Below are 18,541 nucleotides of genomic sequence, written 5' to 3' on the forward strand. Positions count from 1 at the left end.
AAATCACACAAAAATTATCAATGGAAATCAAATTTAGCAACCCATGGAGGTCTGGATTTGGAGTTACACTCAAAATTAAGGTGGAAAAAAACACTATAGGCTGATCCAACTTTGATGTAATGTCCGTAAAACAAGTCAAAATGAGGCTCAATAGTGTGTGCGGCCTCCACATGCCTGTATGACCTCCCTACAATGCCTGGGCACGCTCCTGATGAGGTGGCAGATGGTGTCCTGAGGGATCTCCTCCCACACCTGGACTAAAGCATCCCCCAACTCCTGGACAGTCTGTGGTGCAACATGGCGTTGGTGGATGGAGCGAGACATGATGTCCCAGATGTGCTCAATTGGATTCAGGTCTGGGGAATGGGCGGGCCAGTCCATGGCATCAATGCCTTCATCTTGCAGGAACTGCTGACACACTCCAGCCACATGAGGTCGAGCATTGTCTTGCATTAGGAGGAACCCAGGGCCAACCGCACCAGCATATGGTCTCACAAGGGGTCTGAGGATCTCATCTCGGTATCTAATGGCAGTCAGGCTACCTCTGGCGAGCACATGGAGGGCTGTGCACCCCCCTAAAGAAGTGTCGCCCCACACCATTACTGACCCACTGCCAAATCGGTCATGCTGGAGGATGTTGCAGGCAGCAGAACGTTCTCCACGGCGTCTCCAGACCCTGTCACGTCTGTCACATGTGCTCAGTGTGAACCTGCTCCCATCTGTGAAGAGCACAGGGCGCCAGTGGCGAATTTGCCAATCTTGGTGTTCTCTGGCAAATGCCAAACGTCCTGTAATCACAACCCCCACCTGTGGACGTTGGGCCCTCATACCACCCTCATGGTGTCTGTTTCCGACCGTTTGAGCAGCCACATGCACATTTGTGGCCTGCTGAGGGTCATTTTGCAGAGCTCTGGCAATGCTCCTCCTGTCCCTCCTTGCACAAAGGCGGAGGTAGCGGTCCTGATGCTGGGTTGTTGCCCTCCTACGGCCTCCTCCACATCTCCTGATGTACTGGCCTGTCTCCTGGTAGCACCTCCATGCTCTGGACACTACTCTGACAGACACTGCAAACCTTCTTGCCACAGCTTGCATTGATGTGCCATCCTGGATGAGCTGCACTACCTGAGCCACTTGTGTGGGTTGTAGACTCCGTCTCATGCTACCACTAGAGCGAAAGCACCACCAGCATTCAAAAGTGACTAAACCATCAGCCAGAAAGCATAGGAACTGAGAAGTGCTCTGTGGTCACCACCTGCAGAACCACTCCTTTATTGGGGATGTCTTGCTAACTGCCTATGCTTTCCACCTGTTCCATTTGCACAACAGCATGTGAAATTGATTGTCAATCAATGTGGCTACCTAAGTGGACAGTTTGATTTCACAGAAGTGTGATTGATTTGGAGTTACATTGTGTTGTTTAAGTGTTCCATTTATTTTTTTGAGCAGTGTATATTTAGATTTCAGCAAGGCATTCGACAAAGTAGACCACAACCTACTCCTTAGTAAGCTAGAAAAAAAGTGGAATAGATAGCACCACCACTAGATGGACTCACAACTGGCTGGCAAACTGTACTCAACAAGTAGTACTTAATGGGTCTAAGTCTACATGGAGGGAAGTAAGCAGTGGGGTGCCACAAGGTTCCATCTTAGGCCCTTAGAATCTTCAATATCTTCATTAATGACTTAGATGAGGGAATAGAAGGGGAACTTACCAAATTTGCAGATGATACTAAGCTGGCAGGAATAGCTAACACCCCAAAAGACAGGCTCAAGATCCAGATGGATCTTGACAGAGTAGAACACTGGGCCATATCTAATAAAATGAAATTCAATGTAGAGAAAAGTAAAGTCCTACACTTAGGCAAGAAAAACCAAAAATACACATATAAACTGGGTGAATCCAGGCTCAATAGCAGTAACCGTGAGAGGGATCTTGGAGTCTTAGTGGACAACCAGCTAAATATGAGCCAGCAGTGTGCAGCAGTCGCCAAAAAAGCTAATGCAATCCTAAATTGTATTAACAGAGGGATCAATCAATCAAGATGAGGGGAAGTACTAATACCACTCTATAAAGCCTTAGTAAGATCACACCTAGAGTACTGCATCCAGTTTTGGTCACCACATTATAAAAAAGATGTTGAGACTCTAGAAAAAGTACAGAGAAGAGCAACCAGGATGATTAGGGGACTGGAGGCTAAAACATACAATGAATGGTTGCAGGAACTGGACTTGGCTAGTCTAGTAAAGAGAAGGACCAGGGGAGACAGGATAGCAGTCTTCCAATATTTGAGGGGCTGCCACAGAGAGGAGGAAGGGGTCAAGCTATTTTCTAAAGCGCCTGTAGGCCAAACAAAGAATAATGGATGGAAACTGAACAAGGAGAGATTTAACCTGGAAATAAGGAGAAACTTTCTGACACTGAGAACAATCAACCACTGGAACAGAAGTTGCCCATGGAAGTTGTGGGAGCGCCATCACTTGAGACTTTCAAGAAGAGATTGGACTGCCATTTGTCAGAAATGGTGTAGGGTCTCCCACTTGGGCGGGGGGTTGGACTAGATGACCTACAAGGTCCCTTCCAACTCTGATTATCTGTTAACTCCATAAAACCTTTTAAGCACCATATCAAAGTATAATCACTACCAGAATTCTAGGGTGCAGATGTAGGTAGATAAACCCACAATTGTCATGTTCATCTCGAAAGCCAACTCTTGTTTTTATAAATCTATAATCCCATCAGCTATACTATACTCTTGGAAACTGCATGACAAATTTGGGTGGGTTTTGGGAGGATCACACAGATGTTGGGCTGGGGAATTCTGCGAGTTGAAGTCCATCCATGGCTTAAAATGGCTAAAGTTGAGAAATGCTATTTTAAAGGCTGCTTCAGACATCACACAATTTTAAACTTGAGCACGTTTGCAGGGACTTCTTTAATATTTATGTCCCACCAAATATATTCCATCACATTCTTTCTTTCTGCCTGCATGATTTCAAGTGAACTCCTCCAGAGCCGGAGTACACAGGGAGATGTTCAAAAATCACATCTTGCAGATTAAGATTTGGCAAGGAAATTACTTCCTTTAAAAAATTCAACACTTACACAACAGGAAAGACCTTTGGGAAAACCACACTGGCTTCTGCTAAATACTCATACAGGATTCGCTGGTCAAACTCATCTGCTGTGTACTTTACCAACGTTGCCTGTCCAAAGAAAAAAGTGGGAGAGGGAAGAGGAGCAATGATAAACATTAATTAGCAATTTCTAATGAGCTATTAAGCTTAAATCAACTCTAGTTACAGACAGCACATAGTCAAAATGGGCAGAGCTTTTGTCTTACACACAGCACATAGAACCACAATGCTGGAAGGGAATTTGGAGGTCTTCTGTTTCGTCCAACCCTGTTTAAGGCAAGAGACCCTGTACCATCCCAGGCAAATAGTTGTCCAGTCTATTTTTGAGAACCTCCGGTGGATGGAGCACCCAGAAGCTATTCCACTAATTCATTGTTTTCACTATCAGGAATTTCTCCTTATTTCTAGGTTGGACCTCTCTTTAACAAGCTTCCACTCATTACTTCTTGTCCTGCCTTCTGGTGCTTTGGAGAATAGACCAATCCTCTTCTATGTGACAGCCCCTCAAGTTTTGGAAGACAGGCAATCATCTCCCCCAAATTCTTCTCTTCAATAGGCTAGATGTATCTAGTTCCCTCAACCACTCATCATATGATTTAGTTTTCCAGATCCTTTATCATCTCTGTTGCTCTTCTCTGCAAACTTTCTAGAGCAGAGATGTCAAACTCAATTTCATTGAGTGACATATCTGGGTTCTGTTTGACCTCGGGGGTCCAAGGTGGGCGTGGCCAGGCTCGACATCACTTGTGTCGGGGGCGCCTGTGGTGGCCCAAGCACTCTGCCAGCAAAAACAGGCTCCCAAGCTCCGTTTTCGGCTGTGACCCTCTGCCAGTGAAAACAGAGCTCAGGAGGGCCGCATGCAGTCCTCCCGAGCTCCATTTTCACTGGCAGAGGCACCGTAGAGCGGTCCTTCACAGTTTCCAGGACAACCCTGCAGGTCAGATCTAAGCATTCCGCGGGCCGGATCTGGCTCTAGGGCCTTGAATTTGACACACCTGTTCTAGAGCATCTTTTTTGTATTGAATATGTATGCCATCCTGACATGTTTTGTTCCTCAGCCTACCCTGGTTTGTGCAGAAATGCTTGGTTAGGATTTGTGTACTTTCCTTTCCATAAGTACCCAAATTAAGGACTTTCTGGAACAGGTCTCCTTAGGAAAGGGACCACCTATCATTGCAGTTGTTATTCTTCAAGCAGTATTTCCAGGAAGGATCGTCATGTGATCTGGATGATATACTTACAAGGACAGTCAGCAGCAGAGCTTGGATTTTGGGATCGGTGAGGACTTCCTCATCTAGGAGGACGTTAGACTCGGACACAGATACTTTACGGAGATGGGGGTGCTGTTGGGGTGATATCCTTTGTGTTTCTGCAGGAAGGAACCCATGTGTTATAACCAGGGATAGCAACAGCTCTTATGTTCTAGGTAAGGCTCACTCAATAACTATGAGACACAATGAAGTTTCAAATGAAAGAGTTGGGAAGACGACTGAGGATTCAATTCCAATCTTATCTCAACCATGAAACATCTCTGTAGTCAGACCAACAGTCATTGCTGTAACTAGACTGGCAAAAGGGCCTTTTTTCTGTGAGTGTCTTTCACACAGTTTTATTTATTTGTTAAATTTATTTGTCATCTCTCTTGCCATGGAGCTTCCCCAGGCAGCTTACAACAACAACAAGGAAGAAATAGGTAAACTGAAGTAAGATAGCAGAACAGTAAAATAAACAATGACAACATCTCATAGCATGCAAATGTTTTTATTCTAATTTAAACGTTTCAATTAGCGAGATCTATTTTATACTTCTGTAAGGTCCCAATTTTGGGCAGAAGCCAATGAACAATATCTACTGCAATATCTCTCTCATGAAACGGGAGGAAGAAATTCTCCAATGTACCCTTAGAATCTGTTCAGAAGGTGCTATGCACGGCAGATTCAGGGTGTGAGGTCCATCGCACAAATTAATTCCAACCCTGGGAAACTTTGCTCTATTGTGTATTGGTAGATTTTATTGTACTCTAGCATACCAAGTGAGCAACACCAAAATAAATAATTGTACAAAGCATTTTAATTAAATAAACACAGCAACTAGTTCTTAGGCCATTCTGCTTAAAGTCTTACCCATTTCATAATCATTTTCTGCTACTCTCCTCATTTTTGGAGGTGTGGTGATCCCGGATTCCATTTCTTGTCTTTTAGGGGCTTTTGTGTCCGACACTAAGTGGTCAAAACTTTTTCGGGTACCTATGAAAATGAAACCAGTTAAACTTGCTTGCTCCTGTAAGCCGTTCCTGTGTAGTCCTTGGTGTTTCCTGAGCATGGTTGTATGCTTGCAAATGCTTCATTACCCAACTAGGTAACACCATCAGTGAACACCAAGCAGAGAGGACTAAGGACTCCACAGTTCAATCCTGAACTACACATATTTTCTTCTATTGGAATCCACTTTGCAACCTGGATTAAACAGAGATTGCAAATAATAGTTTGTGATTCAAAGAATACTGGCAAGAAATTAAGCAGGATTTCCTGTTTTTTTCAGCAACAGTAGCCTCCATAGGCTGCAAAGTCGCAGCCTGGTGGAACTGAAGGGAGTATGAGATAACATGATTCTAGATTCTATCAACGTTCCACCTCTCCTCTATTTAATACAGGTAGTCCTCGACTTACACCCGTCCACTTAACAACGCTTCAATGTTACGATGGCCTTGGAAAAAGTGATCTAATGACCTGAACTTGCACTTATGATGGTCGCACCACCCCACAACCACATGATCGCAATTGGGGCGCTTGGCAACTGGCTTGCATTTAGGACTGGTTGTAGCGCCCTACGGTCATGTGATTGTGATTTGCAACCTTTTTTGTTGATTTTCAGCAAAAAAAAAACAAGCCCATTGGGGAAGCTGGATTTGTTAACGATTGTGTGATTCACTTAATGTCTGCGGTGATTCACTTAACAACTGCTATAAAAACTGTTCTAAAATCGGGTCCAACTCGATTTACAACTGCAACAACTTACAACGGGAATTCCGATCCCAATTGTGGTTGTAAGTCGAGGAATACCTGTATAGAAAACAAAAGGTATATTTGATGAGAATGTCTAAAGCAAGTTTGCAAATGGGCCTTTGTCTGTTCTGGTCGTGTTAATGCTTGTCCCAAATCTTTGTGGTTAAAAGATTGACACATCCAACCAACCTAGCAGCTTTTTAGTGTTGGCTTGAGAAGGCTGTCCCATATCCAGGCTCATGGATTTCCTTGTGCGGGGACTGATCTGCCCAACAGTTGGGTAACTAGCAGCGAGATGTCTGTCAGAGTTCTTGGGAGAAGACCAGGGCTGGTTTTCTCTTAGTGTCCTAAAGAGAAAAAAGAAAGCCGTCATTTCAAAAACAAACCATCTCCACACAGCCAGTCATTGGTCAGACAACGTGAGCTTTCTTCCTTTTACCAAATCGAGTGCAAATACCTTACATCTAGTGCTTTGGCCCAAAGTTGGGATGATTCAATGCCACAATGGATCTGAGCATTTTCCCAAGACATAGCTGGAATTAATATATTGATGCTGTGGACTTAATGATGCCATCACACAAGTGATGATGGATTTCATGGTTTGCTCGATGGTATCACGACATGTGTCACGTCATTTACTCTCTTACACCTCAGCAGATGCCCAGGTTCTACTGCCGCTTCTTTAGTGTCCGTTCTACTAGACTCCCCCAGAAGGAGACATAAGTAATGCGGCAGCGTATTTGGCGCCCAGACAATGAATGAATGTCATATCTTGTTTTAGGGTAATTTGAAAGCAGTTTGTTGAAAATTTATTCAGTGAAACTATGGGTTAATGTGAATGTGTCATGTCATGAATGGTTTGTTCAGGACAAGCTTCTAACCTTCAAGGAAGAGGAATTCGGAAAGATACAAAGCAAGCTCTATCTGTGTCCAAGTCTGACTCTGGCTTGTTCAAACAAACAGCAACTTCACACAATGGCTGTATACACACGAATCGCTAAACCACAACCACATCTTACCAGTATTTGAATATTCAATCTTTCTAATTCTGAATATTCAGTCTTTCTGATTCTGCGACTGGGGTTATACAACCCCAGTCACAGAGTTCTTGGTGTTTGCTTGCAACTGTTTTATAATCTGTATTATTAGCTAGATGGCATTAGCCTCAGAACTGATGATATTACCTAGTTGGGTCATAAATGGCCTGCAAGCAAATAACCAAGCTCAGAGACAACCAAGAAGCCCACAATTCATCCCCAAACTATAGATATTCTCTTCTATTGAAACATGTGGATTAACTAGAATGAAATAGAATGATTTATGGTTTAGCATATTATGAGAACTAGCCAGATTACTCTATGAACCAGGCTCTCATCCATAATTTATTTCAGTATAGCATGTCTCGTAAATACAGCGGTTAGATTATGTTAAAAATATTCCATAAAGTCAGCCCAGGAAACTGAATTCAGTTACCCTGGTTAATCTAACTATCATTTAGCATATTGTTTGAATGCAGCCAGTGTATGAATCTAGCTAGTGAAACACCATGCTTGAGCCTTCCAGGGTCAAGTCCTTTACAGCTCTTTTTTTCCCCAGAATAATTTTAGTTGCAAGTAATTTTGTCTTTTGCCTCCCACCTTTCCCCATTTTTTTTTCCTGTGCCATAAATCATTTATCCATAAATTATAAACCGCCTTTAGTAATTTGCAAAAACAAATTCTCTCCCAGCTGGAGAATAACTCGTGGGTTGAAGTGTCTTTCCAGGACCCTTCTTAAATGTCATTTTGCACCAAAGAACAGCATCAAGGGACAGATGTCTGAATTTAACGCACAATTCTATTAGATAGAATATTATAGAACTGTCCGTATCCTTAATAAAGTTTTCAAAAGTCCACTGACCTACAACTGGCTTCGTTGAGGTGCATGGGGTATGTCTCCATCGGAACGTTTTCCATTGAAATATCTGTCAAGAGGAGCGATTTCCTATGCTTTAAGCTGCACCGGCTCCTAACTTCCTCAGACATAGTCAGCAGAGCTGAACAGACAAAAAGAAAGGACATAAAAGTTCAAAGGGTATTTTACGTATTTCACATTCTTCTTCCAAAAGCAGAGATAGCATTCTTCTTTTAGAATTTAGTGAAAACTCACTATCAACTATTACATCAAAAACTCAGAATCTTGAGAAACTCAGTTCTGTTCATTTTCATTTTAAAGAAATAAAAATAAAATTCGGGGGGGGCGGGGGGGGGCGTGGCACTGCCAGTTCTCCACTGTGACAAAATTCTAGTCTCCAAAATTCTAAAGCATGATATGACTCTTGTTCAATCCTCAACAAAAGATACCCATCCCCCAACATTTCTATTACCATTTCTATTACATCTTGGCAAACCCTCCAAATGATTTTGGCAAATCTGCCTCTGGGTTTCCACGTGATGACAATGCCTACATAAGGAACCTCAAAGGAATACTGAACTCTCACAAGATTTTGGATATTTCATAACATTTCAGTCTGCATCTTTATATTATTATTTCAATGGAGGGGTGCAGATAGTGTTTTAGGATCACCGGATGCTATGATGATGATGATCCTTGTCTTAAAAGAAAAGGCTTATGGACTTAAACGGGTATGGCTCGTTCTTGACTTAATGCCACAATTGAGCCCAAAATTTATGCTGCTAAATGAGACAGTTGTTAAGTGAGTTTTGCCCCATTTTACGACCTTTCTTGGCATAGTTGTTAAGTGAATCACTGCAGTTGTTACGTTAGTAACATGATTGTTAAATGAATCTGGCTTCCTCATTGATTTTACTGGTCAGAAGGTCGCAAAAAGTGATCACATGATCCTGGGACTCTGCAACTGTCATAAATATGAACCAGTTGCCAAGCATCTGAATTTTAATCACGTGACCCTGGGGCAGCTGGAAGTTGAAGTCCACCTACCTTAACGTTTCCAAGACTGAGAACCTGGCAATTATAGTGAAAATATTCAAAGAAGGTCTCTAAGTGTTATAGCTGGGAATGGGGGGATTGAGTAAGGACTGAGATCAAGCCTTTCCATTTTAGGCAGTGTCATTACTATTATATATAGATGGCTATGGATACAGCTCACATTTTGTTATGGATTGAGAGGAACACTTTCATGCTGTGTATTACCCAGTTTGGGTTGGACCGGAATGGATACAAACCTCATAGATTTGGGGTTTTTACCTGCAAGGTAAGCCACACTCTGGGTATTCACCTCAAACTTATCACAGTTCCTATGTTTGTTAACCAGAGCCAGGAGTGTATGCAGAATCCTTACTGTTCTTGCTACTATGGTCGGAGATGGGTGCCGGTAACCTAGTGAAATAAACAGTGTGTTAAACAATCAGGTATCTGCAAAGAAAGAAAAGCGACGGTCAAAAAGTGGGGAAATGTCTTAAAGAGATGATGCATAAACTTAAACGGGCACTCAGAAACCGGGGTAGGAGTTGAACAGGTTTAGCCATCCAGTGAAAACTGGACTTCAGTAATCTGCATAGCACACGGCTGATTCTCATAACTAAAAGGTTTGTGCAAAGTTAGCAATACTAACCACTACTTTTTAGTGGTTTCCAAAGTGAGTGCGAATCTCCAGAAAGACAGCAAGAATGTACTGCAAGTAATCAAGCCTTAGAATCTGGGATTCTGGAGGAAAAAAGATGGAGAGATGGGCGGCATATAAATTTAATAAATAAAAAAAATGTGGTGCATTTTTGAGGCTTTTGCTCAAAGGGAAGAAGCACTGTTGACTCGAATTTAAAATCCCAAGTTTGAATGAAGGGACACTGAAAGGGATTGTGTTGTTTATTGTCAGGAGTATTGACACATCAATCCCTCAAAAACGCTAGGCCTAATTTACACAGAAAGATACCGATAGAACAAACATTACAAGATGGGAAAACCAGAATGATTTCTAAGCCTAATTGCTCCTCGGATGCAGAAAACTAGCAGTTCAGGAAGGGGGAAATTCAACAATGGCCAACATCTTGTGCTGCTACTTCTTTACTTACGCTTACATATATATTTTTTCACTCATTTGTTTTTCTATATGTAATCTGAAAGAGTGAGGGCCAGGTTTGCTATACTGGTTAAGGCATCAAGCTAGAATCTGGGAGACTGTGAGTTCTAGTCCTGCTTTAAGCAAAAGCCAGATGGGTGATCTTGGCCAGTCACTCCCGCTTGGCCCTAGGAAAGAGGCAATGGCAAACTACCTCTGAAAAACGTTGCCAAGAACATTGCAAGGGCTTGCTGAAGCAGTCTTTGAGAATCCGACACAATTGAATGGAAGAAAAAAATTTTTGAAAGAGGATAATCTATTCAACCATCTTGAATTCTAAAGCAAGGCACAAGGAGAAGAAAAGTGGGCAGCCACTTTGGCCTCTAACACATAGCAACAATTTCCCTTTGTCATCCAGAAACAATTCTTGAACAATAAACAGATCTTCCCTTTGCACCAATGACCCAAGTCTCAAATCAGGGCTTTGTTTGTGGAAACTGTGTCTTTTCCTGAAGTGCATCTCAGTTTCTATCACAACCGTTCCTTTCAGCCTATTAAGTCTAGGTATTTTTTTTTCTCTTTCCCCCTCCCGTCTCTCTCTTCAGTGTCTTCTGTTCCCCTTCAAGGAACTCTAAAGATCCTCTTCTGATGCAGTTCATAGGCACAGTATACAGAATACAGAATTCCTACAATTCTGGACACAATTGTTGTTGTGTACAGTTGACTGGGCCTTACAGCAAGAAAATTAAGCCACCACATTGCCTTCCTACCTTTTAGCAGATGTCCCACAAGTGCAAAGTTGAAATTGGAGTTGAAATTGAGTCCTACAAAATGGTCCATCTGCTTACAGTGCCACTCTAGAGGCCTCCTGATCTCCATGAAGACTTCCTCGGGGCTCTGTCCGGGAAGAAGCCAAGGTGCAGGCATCAGACACTCCGTCAGAAAAAGACCCCACACTTGCTCAATTCATTCCATGGAGACACATTCAACAGTCAACTCACGGAAGAAGAAAATATTTGTAGCTCAGGTCTGAACTGTGGAGATCTTGGTGTTCTCTGAGCTTGGTTGCTTGCTTACAGATATTTCATTACTCAACTAAGTGACATCATCAGCGGACACCAAGCAGAGAGCGGACCAAAGACTCCACAGTTCAGACCTGAGCTCCTTACATTCGCTTCTATTTTGGAATTCACTCTATATCCTGGATAAACAAAGACTGCTAATAACAGTTTATGGTCAAAGAACACTGGCAAGTAATTAAATTAAGTAGGGTTTCCTTTTTCAGCAGCATCTGTGGGCTGCAAAGTGCTCAAGATTGAACTGAGGAGTACTTGCTTCTTTCTAAGCTTGGTGGTTTCCTTGCAGACACTTCATTGCCCAACCAGTATTGGCTGGGAGTGTTCTTGGTGATTCCTGGAAGAGATTGTGTAAACATATCCACTATGTTTTATTTTATAAATCAGGATTTTAAAAAAAATAACAAGAACTTTTGAACAGTCTTTGGTCGGATTCACAGATAAGACCAACAGATTTTTAAACTGTGGCTTCATGTCTATGGAGATTCACAGTCATGCAGATCATGGTTGTCGCAAAGATGCTTTTTCGAGAGGCAAACTGGACTTTTTTGTTTTTCTTTGAAGGTGTTTCACTTCTCATCCAAAAAGCTTCTTCAGCTCTGACTGGATGATGGGGAATAGAATGATTTATACTCCTCGCAGACAGCTGGTCATTTGTATTCTTTTAGAATACATTCCATACGTTGCAGGAATGTCTGAAACATTCAGGATGATTTTCAACCAACACAACATGCGTGCACACTTTCAATCCAAGGATACACGAAAGCAGAAGCTTGTCTACCCCACGGATACCACAGACACAATGTGCAAATCTGCTCATTGGAGAAACAAAACAACCACTTCACAAACGCACGGCAAAACATACGAGAACAGACCCATCAGGACAAGATTCAGCAGTCCACCTGCATCTTAGAGACAAAGGCCACTGTTTTGAAAACAGCAAAGTCTACATTTTGGACAGAGAGGACCACTGGTTTGAAAGAGGGGTCCGAGAAGACAAGTATGTCAAAATTAACGGCCCTTTCTCAACCGGGGAGAGGGGGGAGTTACAACATCATCTATCTCCAGTCTACAACACAGCCCTTTCAGCAGTTCCAAGAAGGCTCCACACCCATTTGCACTTCTCAGGTGACCCTGAGGACAGAGATAAACTTCCAAGTGGACTCAATGACTCTCTAAAAGAATGCAAATGACCAGCTGTTTGTGAGGGGTATAAATCCTTCCATTCCCCACCATCCAGTCAGAGCTGGAGAAGCTTCTTGGATGAGAAGGGAAATGTCTTCAAAGAAAAACAAAGTACAGTTGCCTCTTGAAAAAGCACCTTGGGATAAACTGTGGCTTGTTGAACAAGACAAGTTGGCCTTGGTGGTATATAAAAAGTGAGCTAAAGTGATTGGAATTATATCTCACAAGAAACCAAAAGCAGTCTAAAAATACCTCTGGGGAAAAAAACAGCATAAGGTGGGTGCATCCAAGATCTATTTGTCTTTGCTTTTGTCTTCCACGTTCTATTTTGGTCTGCAGCCCTACTGGTCAATTTTAGTATGCATCACCTAATCTTACGACAGCGCTTGGAATTTTACTGGGATATTAAAAATAACCCTGGGCGCGATGAGATAAAAATCTCATTTCTTGAAACTCAAGGAACGTCAAACAACATTACATTCTTAAAACTCAAGCTACTTTTCAACAAGGAAGAAGCTCACTTTTTTCAAAACTGATTCACCACTGGTGAAAAGATGACGCCTATTACAACAACGCTAAAAGAACATTCAGGTTTTCTTTTGTTCTTGTGTGTTCTGGGAAATGGTTTGCTTACTTTATCATTAAATACCCGGAGGTTGTCCAGAGTGTGAAGGTTCTGCTCAAGTAAAGCTGTGCCTGCAGAATACAGATTGACCTCGTCCAGCTGTAGAACTGCCATGGCCACCCAAAACAGTACCTTGTGCATAGGTGAGTCCTAAACAGAAACAGAGGAACAAAATGACAGAATTGGAGCACGTCATTTTGATAGAAGGGAATACTTGTAATATAGGGTTAAACTGTGGGGTCTTTGGTGCTCTCTGAGCTTGGTGATTTGCAGCTTACAGACGTTTCATTACCACACTGAGTAACATCATCAGTGAGCACTGATCCTCTGAAAACAACAACTTTGGGCAGATGGAGTAGGAATATATGAACAGGCTGCCCCTTCATATTGCCCATGAAACTGCGTCAAACATATTTATTTTAGGAAAACTGACATGGCTATCCAATTTACCTGTGCTAACTCCAGGCGGCTTACAGAAATAAAACCTCAAATACAAAACCCAATAAACCCCCATGTAACAACAATCAATCCAACCACTTGATTAGGCAAGAAAAACCAAAAGTACACATATAGACTGGGTGAAACCAGGCTCAATAGCAGAAACTGTGAGAGGGATCTTGGAGTCTTAGTGGACAACCAGCTAAATATGAGCCAGCAGTGTGCAACAGCAGCCAAAAAAGCCAATGCAATCCTAAATTGTATTAACAGAGGGATACAATCAAGATCAAGGGAAGTACTAATACCACTCTATAATGCCTTAGTAAGACCACACCTAGAATACTGCATCCAGTTTTGGTCACCACATTATAAAAAAGATGTTGAGACTCTAGAAAAAGTACAGAGAAGAGCAACCAGGATGATTAGGGGACTGGAGGCTAAAACATACAATGAACGGTTGCAGGAACTGGACTTGGCTAGTCTAGTAAAGAGAAGGACCAGGGGAGACAGGATAGCAGTCTTCCAATATTTGAGGGGCTGCCACAGAGAGGAGGAAGGGGTCAAGCTATTTTCTAAAGTGCCTGTAGGCCAGACAAGGAATAATGGATGGAAACTGAACAAGGAGAGATTTAACCTGGAGAAACTTTCTGACAGGGAGAACAATCAACCAATGGAACAGAAGTTGCCCTCGGAAGTTGTGGGAGCACCATCACTTGAGACTTTCAAGAAGAAATTGGACTGCCATCTGTCAGAAATGGTGTAGGGTCTCCTGCTTGGGCGGGGGTTGGACTAGATGACCTACAAGATCCCTTCCAACTCTGAATATCTGTTATCTGTTATATCACCCTGGGATCCCCAGGCCTGCTGGCAGAACCATGTCTTCAGGGCCTTTGAAAGAATATCAAGGTGAGGCCAATCTTATCTCCATGGGGATGATGCTCCAAGAGGTTCAAGGGAAGGAGCCACCACTGAGAAGGATCTTCTTCTTGGTCTCACTAGATGGGACTCCTTGAGAGAGGAATCATCTTACACTCTGCCTCCCACTCTTTTGGGTAGATATAACTTCTTGTTCATGGAGATTCTCAATCATCCAGGTCAAGAGTGCTTTGCCTTCACTGACATGTGAAGGCGTTGTTCAAAGCTCCTTTTCCCCAAAAAGGAAACTGGACTTTCTTGGTTTTTTTCTCGGAAAACATTTCACTTCTCTTCCAAGAGACTTCTTGACAGGGGTGGGATCCTACTGGTTCGGTCCAGTTCTATAGAACCGGTAGCTCCGAAGAGCAGCTGACACTGAACCAGTTCACCGGGACGAGGTTTCGGTCTGCTGTTTGGCTCTCCCGCCTGGCTGGGCTCTAGGCTGACCTTTAGGGGTTGTATTTTCATCCTCAGCTGCTTTGCATGGCACAGCTGAGTGCCGCTCATCAGCTCGAGAAGGTAAATGTTTGGTAGCGTGCATGTGCGTGCAGCACACGTCTGATGCACATGCGCACGCTCCCCGAACCGGTTGTTATGCCAGTCGGATCCCACCCCTGCTTCTTTGGATGAAAAGCTAAATGTTTTCAAAGATACAAACCAAGAAAGTCCAGCAGAAAATAAAACATCTTTGGGACAAACCTCCCTTTTTCCCCTCCCACTTCTTTCTCTGAATATGGCCAAATCAATCACATGTCAGTGAAAACAAATTACTGCTGACTCTAAACAGAATTGGAAACTGCGGTTTGGACCGAATTTGCTGAGAACCAGGAAGCGATCAAGAGGCTGAAGGGAAGGAGGGGGGAACAGACACACCAAAACGATACCTCCAATCCTTCAGGATCTCCAGTAATCTAATAAATCATTGGCAAGATTTTCAAGATTTTCTAGTGAGCAATAAGGAACAGGTTTTAAAAAAAATGCAAGCATCGGCTTCCAAACATCCCCTCACCTGGAACATTCTAACACCCACTTTTTCTGCCCAGTGAGTCACACAGAACAAACTGCTGGAGACCCTACCAGTTTACCTTATTAAGGAGTGGCTGGAGCTTAGTCAGGGCTATGACGGTGGCCTCTATCAGAACTTGGCTGTTGTAGTTGTCTGGCCCTTTCAAGCAGCTCTCCAAACCCTGTCATTGGTTTAAAAAAACAATCAAAGTAATATCAGCTTATTTACACTGATTTTTAATCCCTGCAGATATGGGTTCTCCTTTCTTGTTTCCTCGTGCCTCAGTCAATCCAGAACGCCTCTGATAAAAGGAGTCATTTTGTTCTGCCTTGCTTTTCCTGGAACTGAGCCATTAAAACTATAGATGTTTCACTTTCTGCTTTCTCTAGCCTCGGCTTTTATCTCCTTCTGTGCTGATTTTTTAAAAAATTACTTGCACTTCACTTCTGCCTTGATTCTTCTCCATGACAGATTTCTTCCTAGTTAACCAAAAGCTCCAATCCCACGATGAGGAACCTTCATCCTCTTTTTTAGTTGACCTGTTCTACCAATATATTCCTGGCTAGCACATTCCCACTTGTGTACAGCTGCAGCATTAGCTCAGGGAATGAAAAACATTACGAGTGGATCCATATAAAACACAATTAGAAAAAAACAATCCACCTCTCTCTCTCTCTCTCTCCCCACATAAAACGAGGAAAAGATCAAGTATTTTAGTATCTAGTGGTCTCTCTGTGTGTGCATGCAGCATGTGTGAAATGAGATTCAGTACATGGTATCAAAGATGACTAGCACTGGATATTTATTAAAAACTCATTAGATTTTACTTCCAACTGTGGGTTGATCTGATTACGTAATTGGCATTTGTGGGCCCCAAACAGTTTCATGCGATGCTATACAGGTAGTCCTCAACTTACGACCACAATTGAGGCCAAAACTTTTGTTGCTCAGTGAGACATTTGATAAGTGAGTTTTGCCCCATTTTACGATCATTCTTGCAGTGGTCATTTAATGAATCTAGCTTCGACATTGTCTTTGGTTGTCAGAAAGGTCACAAAAGGTGATCATATGACCCTGGGACACTGCAGCCATCATAAATACGAGTCAGTTGCCAAGCGTCCAAATTTTGATCACATCATCGTGGAGACCCTGAATTGATGTAAGTATGAAAAACGGCCAGAAGTTTTTTTTTTCAAGTGTCGTCGTAACTTCGGACAGTCATTAAATGAACTGTGATTACCTGCACAAGAGGCAGCCTCAATGATTGGAGGAAAAGGCAGAGTTGCAGGAAACCAGCCTTCTCTATGATAGACCTGATAATTCCTTACTTTTCTCACTGGCCCTTTATTATTTGAGTAGCAAAAGGCCAAGGTGACTGTGGGGTTATTATTTGAGTAGGAAAAGGCCAAGGTGACTTCCTAAAACTGCCTGTCCCCAAAGGTTTACTTTAACTTCACCCTGGTGTATTTATCGTACTGCACGGACATTGCCTTGAGGACTGGATCTAGATGTACAATAATTTCTCAATCCTTTGGCCTTCAAGGGACTGTCCAACAATGGATGGAAACTAATCAAGGAGAGAAGCAACCTGGAACTAAGGAGAAATTTCCTAATAGGACAATCAACCAGTGGAACAGCTGGCCTCCAGAAGTTGTGGATGCTTCATATCACTGGAGGTTTTTAAGAAGAGACTGGACAGTCATTTGTCTGAAATGGTATAGGGTCTCCTACTTGAGCAGGGGGCTAGACTAGAAGACCTCCAAGGTCCCTTCCAGCTCTATTATGAACTGAACTGAATTTAAGGGATAGGAGAGAAAGGCTTTTGGCCCAGTACAGCTTTGCATGTTATAAAAACCAGACATTTAATGGTGGTATTGCGGTTTAATTTTCTACAATACAGCCTACTAAAATTTCTGGTTCTCTGCAGCATAAAGAGAAACAGTTGTTCCACTCAGTGTAAAATTCAGCACAGAAGCATTCGTTTAGTGACCATTCAAAGTTATAATGACACTGAAAAAAATGACTTACAATCAGTCCTTGCACTTATGACTGTTGCTGCATCCCCTAGTCACATAATCAAAATTGGGGTGCTTGGTAACTGGCACGTATTTAGGATGGTTATAGCACATAGAGGTCACGTGGCCGCCATTTGCAACCTTCCAATCCGGCTTTTGCCAAGCAAAGTCAATGGGGGGAAGTCGGTGTCAACTTTGGAAGCCACATTAGCACCAGAAGCTTCTACGCTGCTGCATTCTTGAGCCTGGGAAAATGGGAGGGGGGAATTTCGTGGAGCGTATGTAGTTAGACATAATAGCATTTTTCTTTAAAATCAAGGTCATGTTATTTCTGCACCTGGCTGAGGAATGGTTGAGGGAATGTCTCAAGTTGGGACAGATGGTGGTTTGGGGCATGTGATGGAATGATGGGTGCAGGGGGTGGATTTGTAATTTTTTATGTATTGGAGGGAAACTCGGAACTTTCAGATTCCCAGATGTGCCACTTTACTACTCTAATAAAAGGAACCTTTAAGAAGATGTCTGCCTCAGAGTTATTGATTGTAGTTGAGGTTTTTTGGAACACTGACAGTTGGATTCATTTAACAACCACATGATTCACTTAACAAGTACAACGACCTGTTTAACAGTGGCCAAAAAAACCCCAAAAACCGTCATAAAATTGGGCATGACTCACTTAACTGTGTTGCATAGTAATAGAAGTTCTGGTCCCAACTGTGATCATAAGTCAAGGACTACCTGTATGCAAATACAAAAGGAAGAAAAAAAAAGAAAGAGAGAGAGAGAAAGTTCTGGAAAGTCAAAACTGAAGGACACACCTTGCTCAGAATCCGGATGATTTGCTTTATCTGTCCATGTGACACCCGTTTGCTAATGCAACCAAACACCACAAGGGCTCGTGGCTGGAGGGATGGATTATACTGGAATGCAAACCTGTCAAGGAAGAAAGCCGGTCAACACCACTGATGAAAATGCCTCAGACAGAAATAGAAAGTAACAAAGTGACCCAGGCAAAGTCTGAAGGCAACAGGACTTACTTCTGAGCTAGTTCCGTCCACTGGTCAAGCCATTTGCAGGTTGGGATATCTCTCATGCACGCCTGCAGGAAAATCAAAAGGTCAGT

General features: G+C 42.6%; 1 protein-coding gene across 2 annotated transcripts in view; it reads right to left on the reverse strand.

The window, feature by feature from the left end:
* NF1 (neurofibromin 1) overlaps window positions 1-18,541 on the reverse strand; it is a 207,901-nt gene that overhangs the window by 14,796 nt on the left and 174,564 nt on the right. For both annotated transcript variants that reach the window (XM_026710278.2, XM_026710277.2), the window contains 11 exons: window positions 18,456-18,517; window positions 18,237-18,351; window positions 15,483-15,584; window positions 13,054-13,194; window positions 10,929-11,055; window positions 9,348-9,479; window positions 8,040-8,175; window positions 6,330-6,487; window positions 5,259-5,381; window positions 4,377-4,504; window positions 3,104-3,204 (listed from right to left, as the gene is read on the reverse strand). In XM_026710278.2, the coding sequence (XP_026566063.1) occupies window positions 3,104-3,204; window positions 4,377-4,504; window positions 5,259-5,381; window positions 6,330-6,487; window positions 8,040-8,175; window positions 9,348-9,479; window positions 10,929-11,055; window positions 13,054-13,194; window positions 15,483-15,584; window positions 18,237-18,351; window positions 18,456-18,517 (1,325 nt within the window). The remainder of the gene's footprint in view (window positions 1-3,103; window positions 3,205-4,376; window positions 4,505-5,258; window positions 5,382-6,329; window positions 6,488-8,039; window positions 8,176-9,347; window positions 9,480-10,928; window positions 11,056-13,053; window positions 13,195-15,482; window positions 15,585-18,236; window positions 18,352-18,455; window positions 18,518-18,541) is intronic.

Source organism: Pseudonaja textilis, chromosome 1, assembly GCF_049901715.1.
Source record: "Pseudonaja textilis isolate UNSWEBS1 chromosome 1, rPseTex1.2, whole genome shotgun sequence".
NCBI classification, from domain to species: domain Eukaryota; kingdom Metazoa; phylum Chordata; class Lepidosauria; order Squamata; family Elapidae; genus Pseudonaja; species Pseudonaja textilis.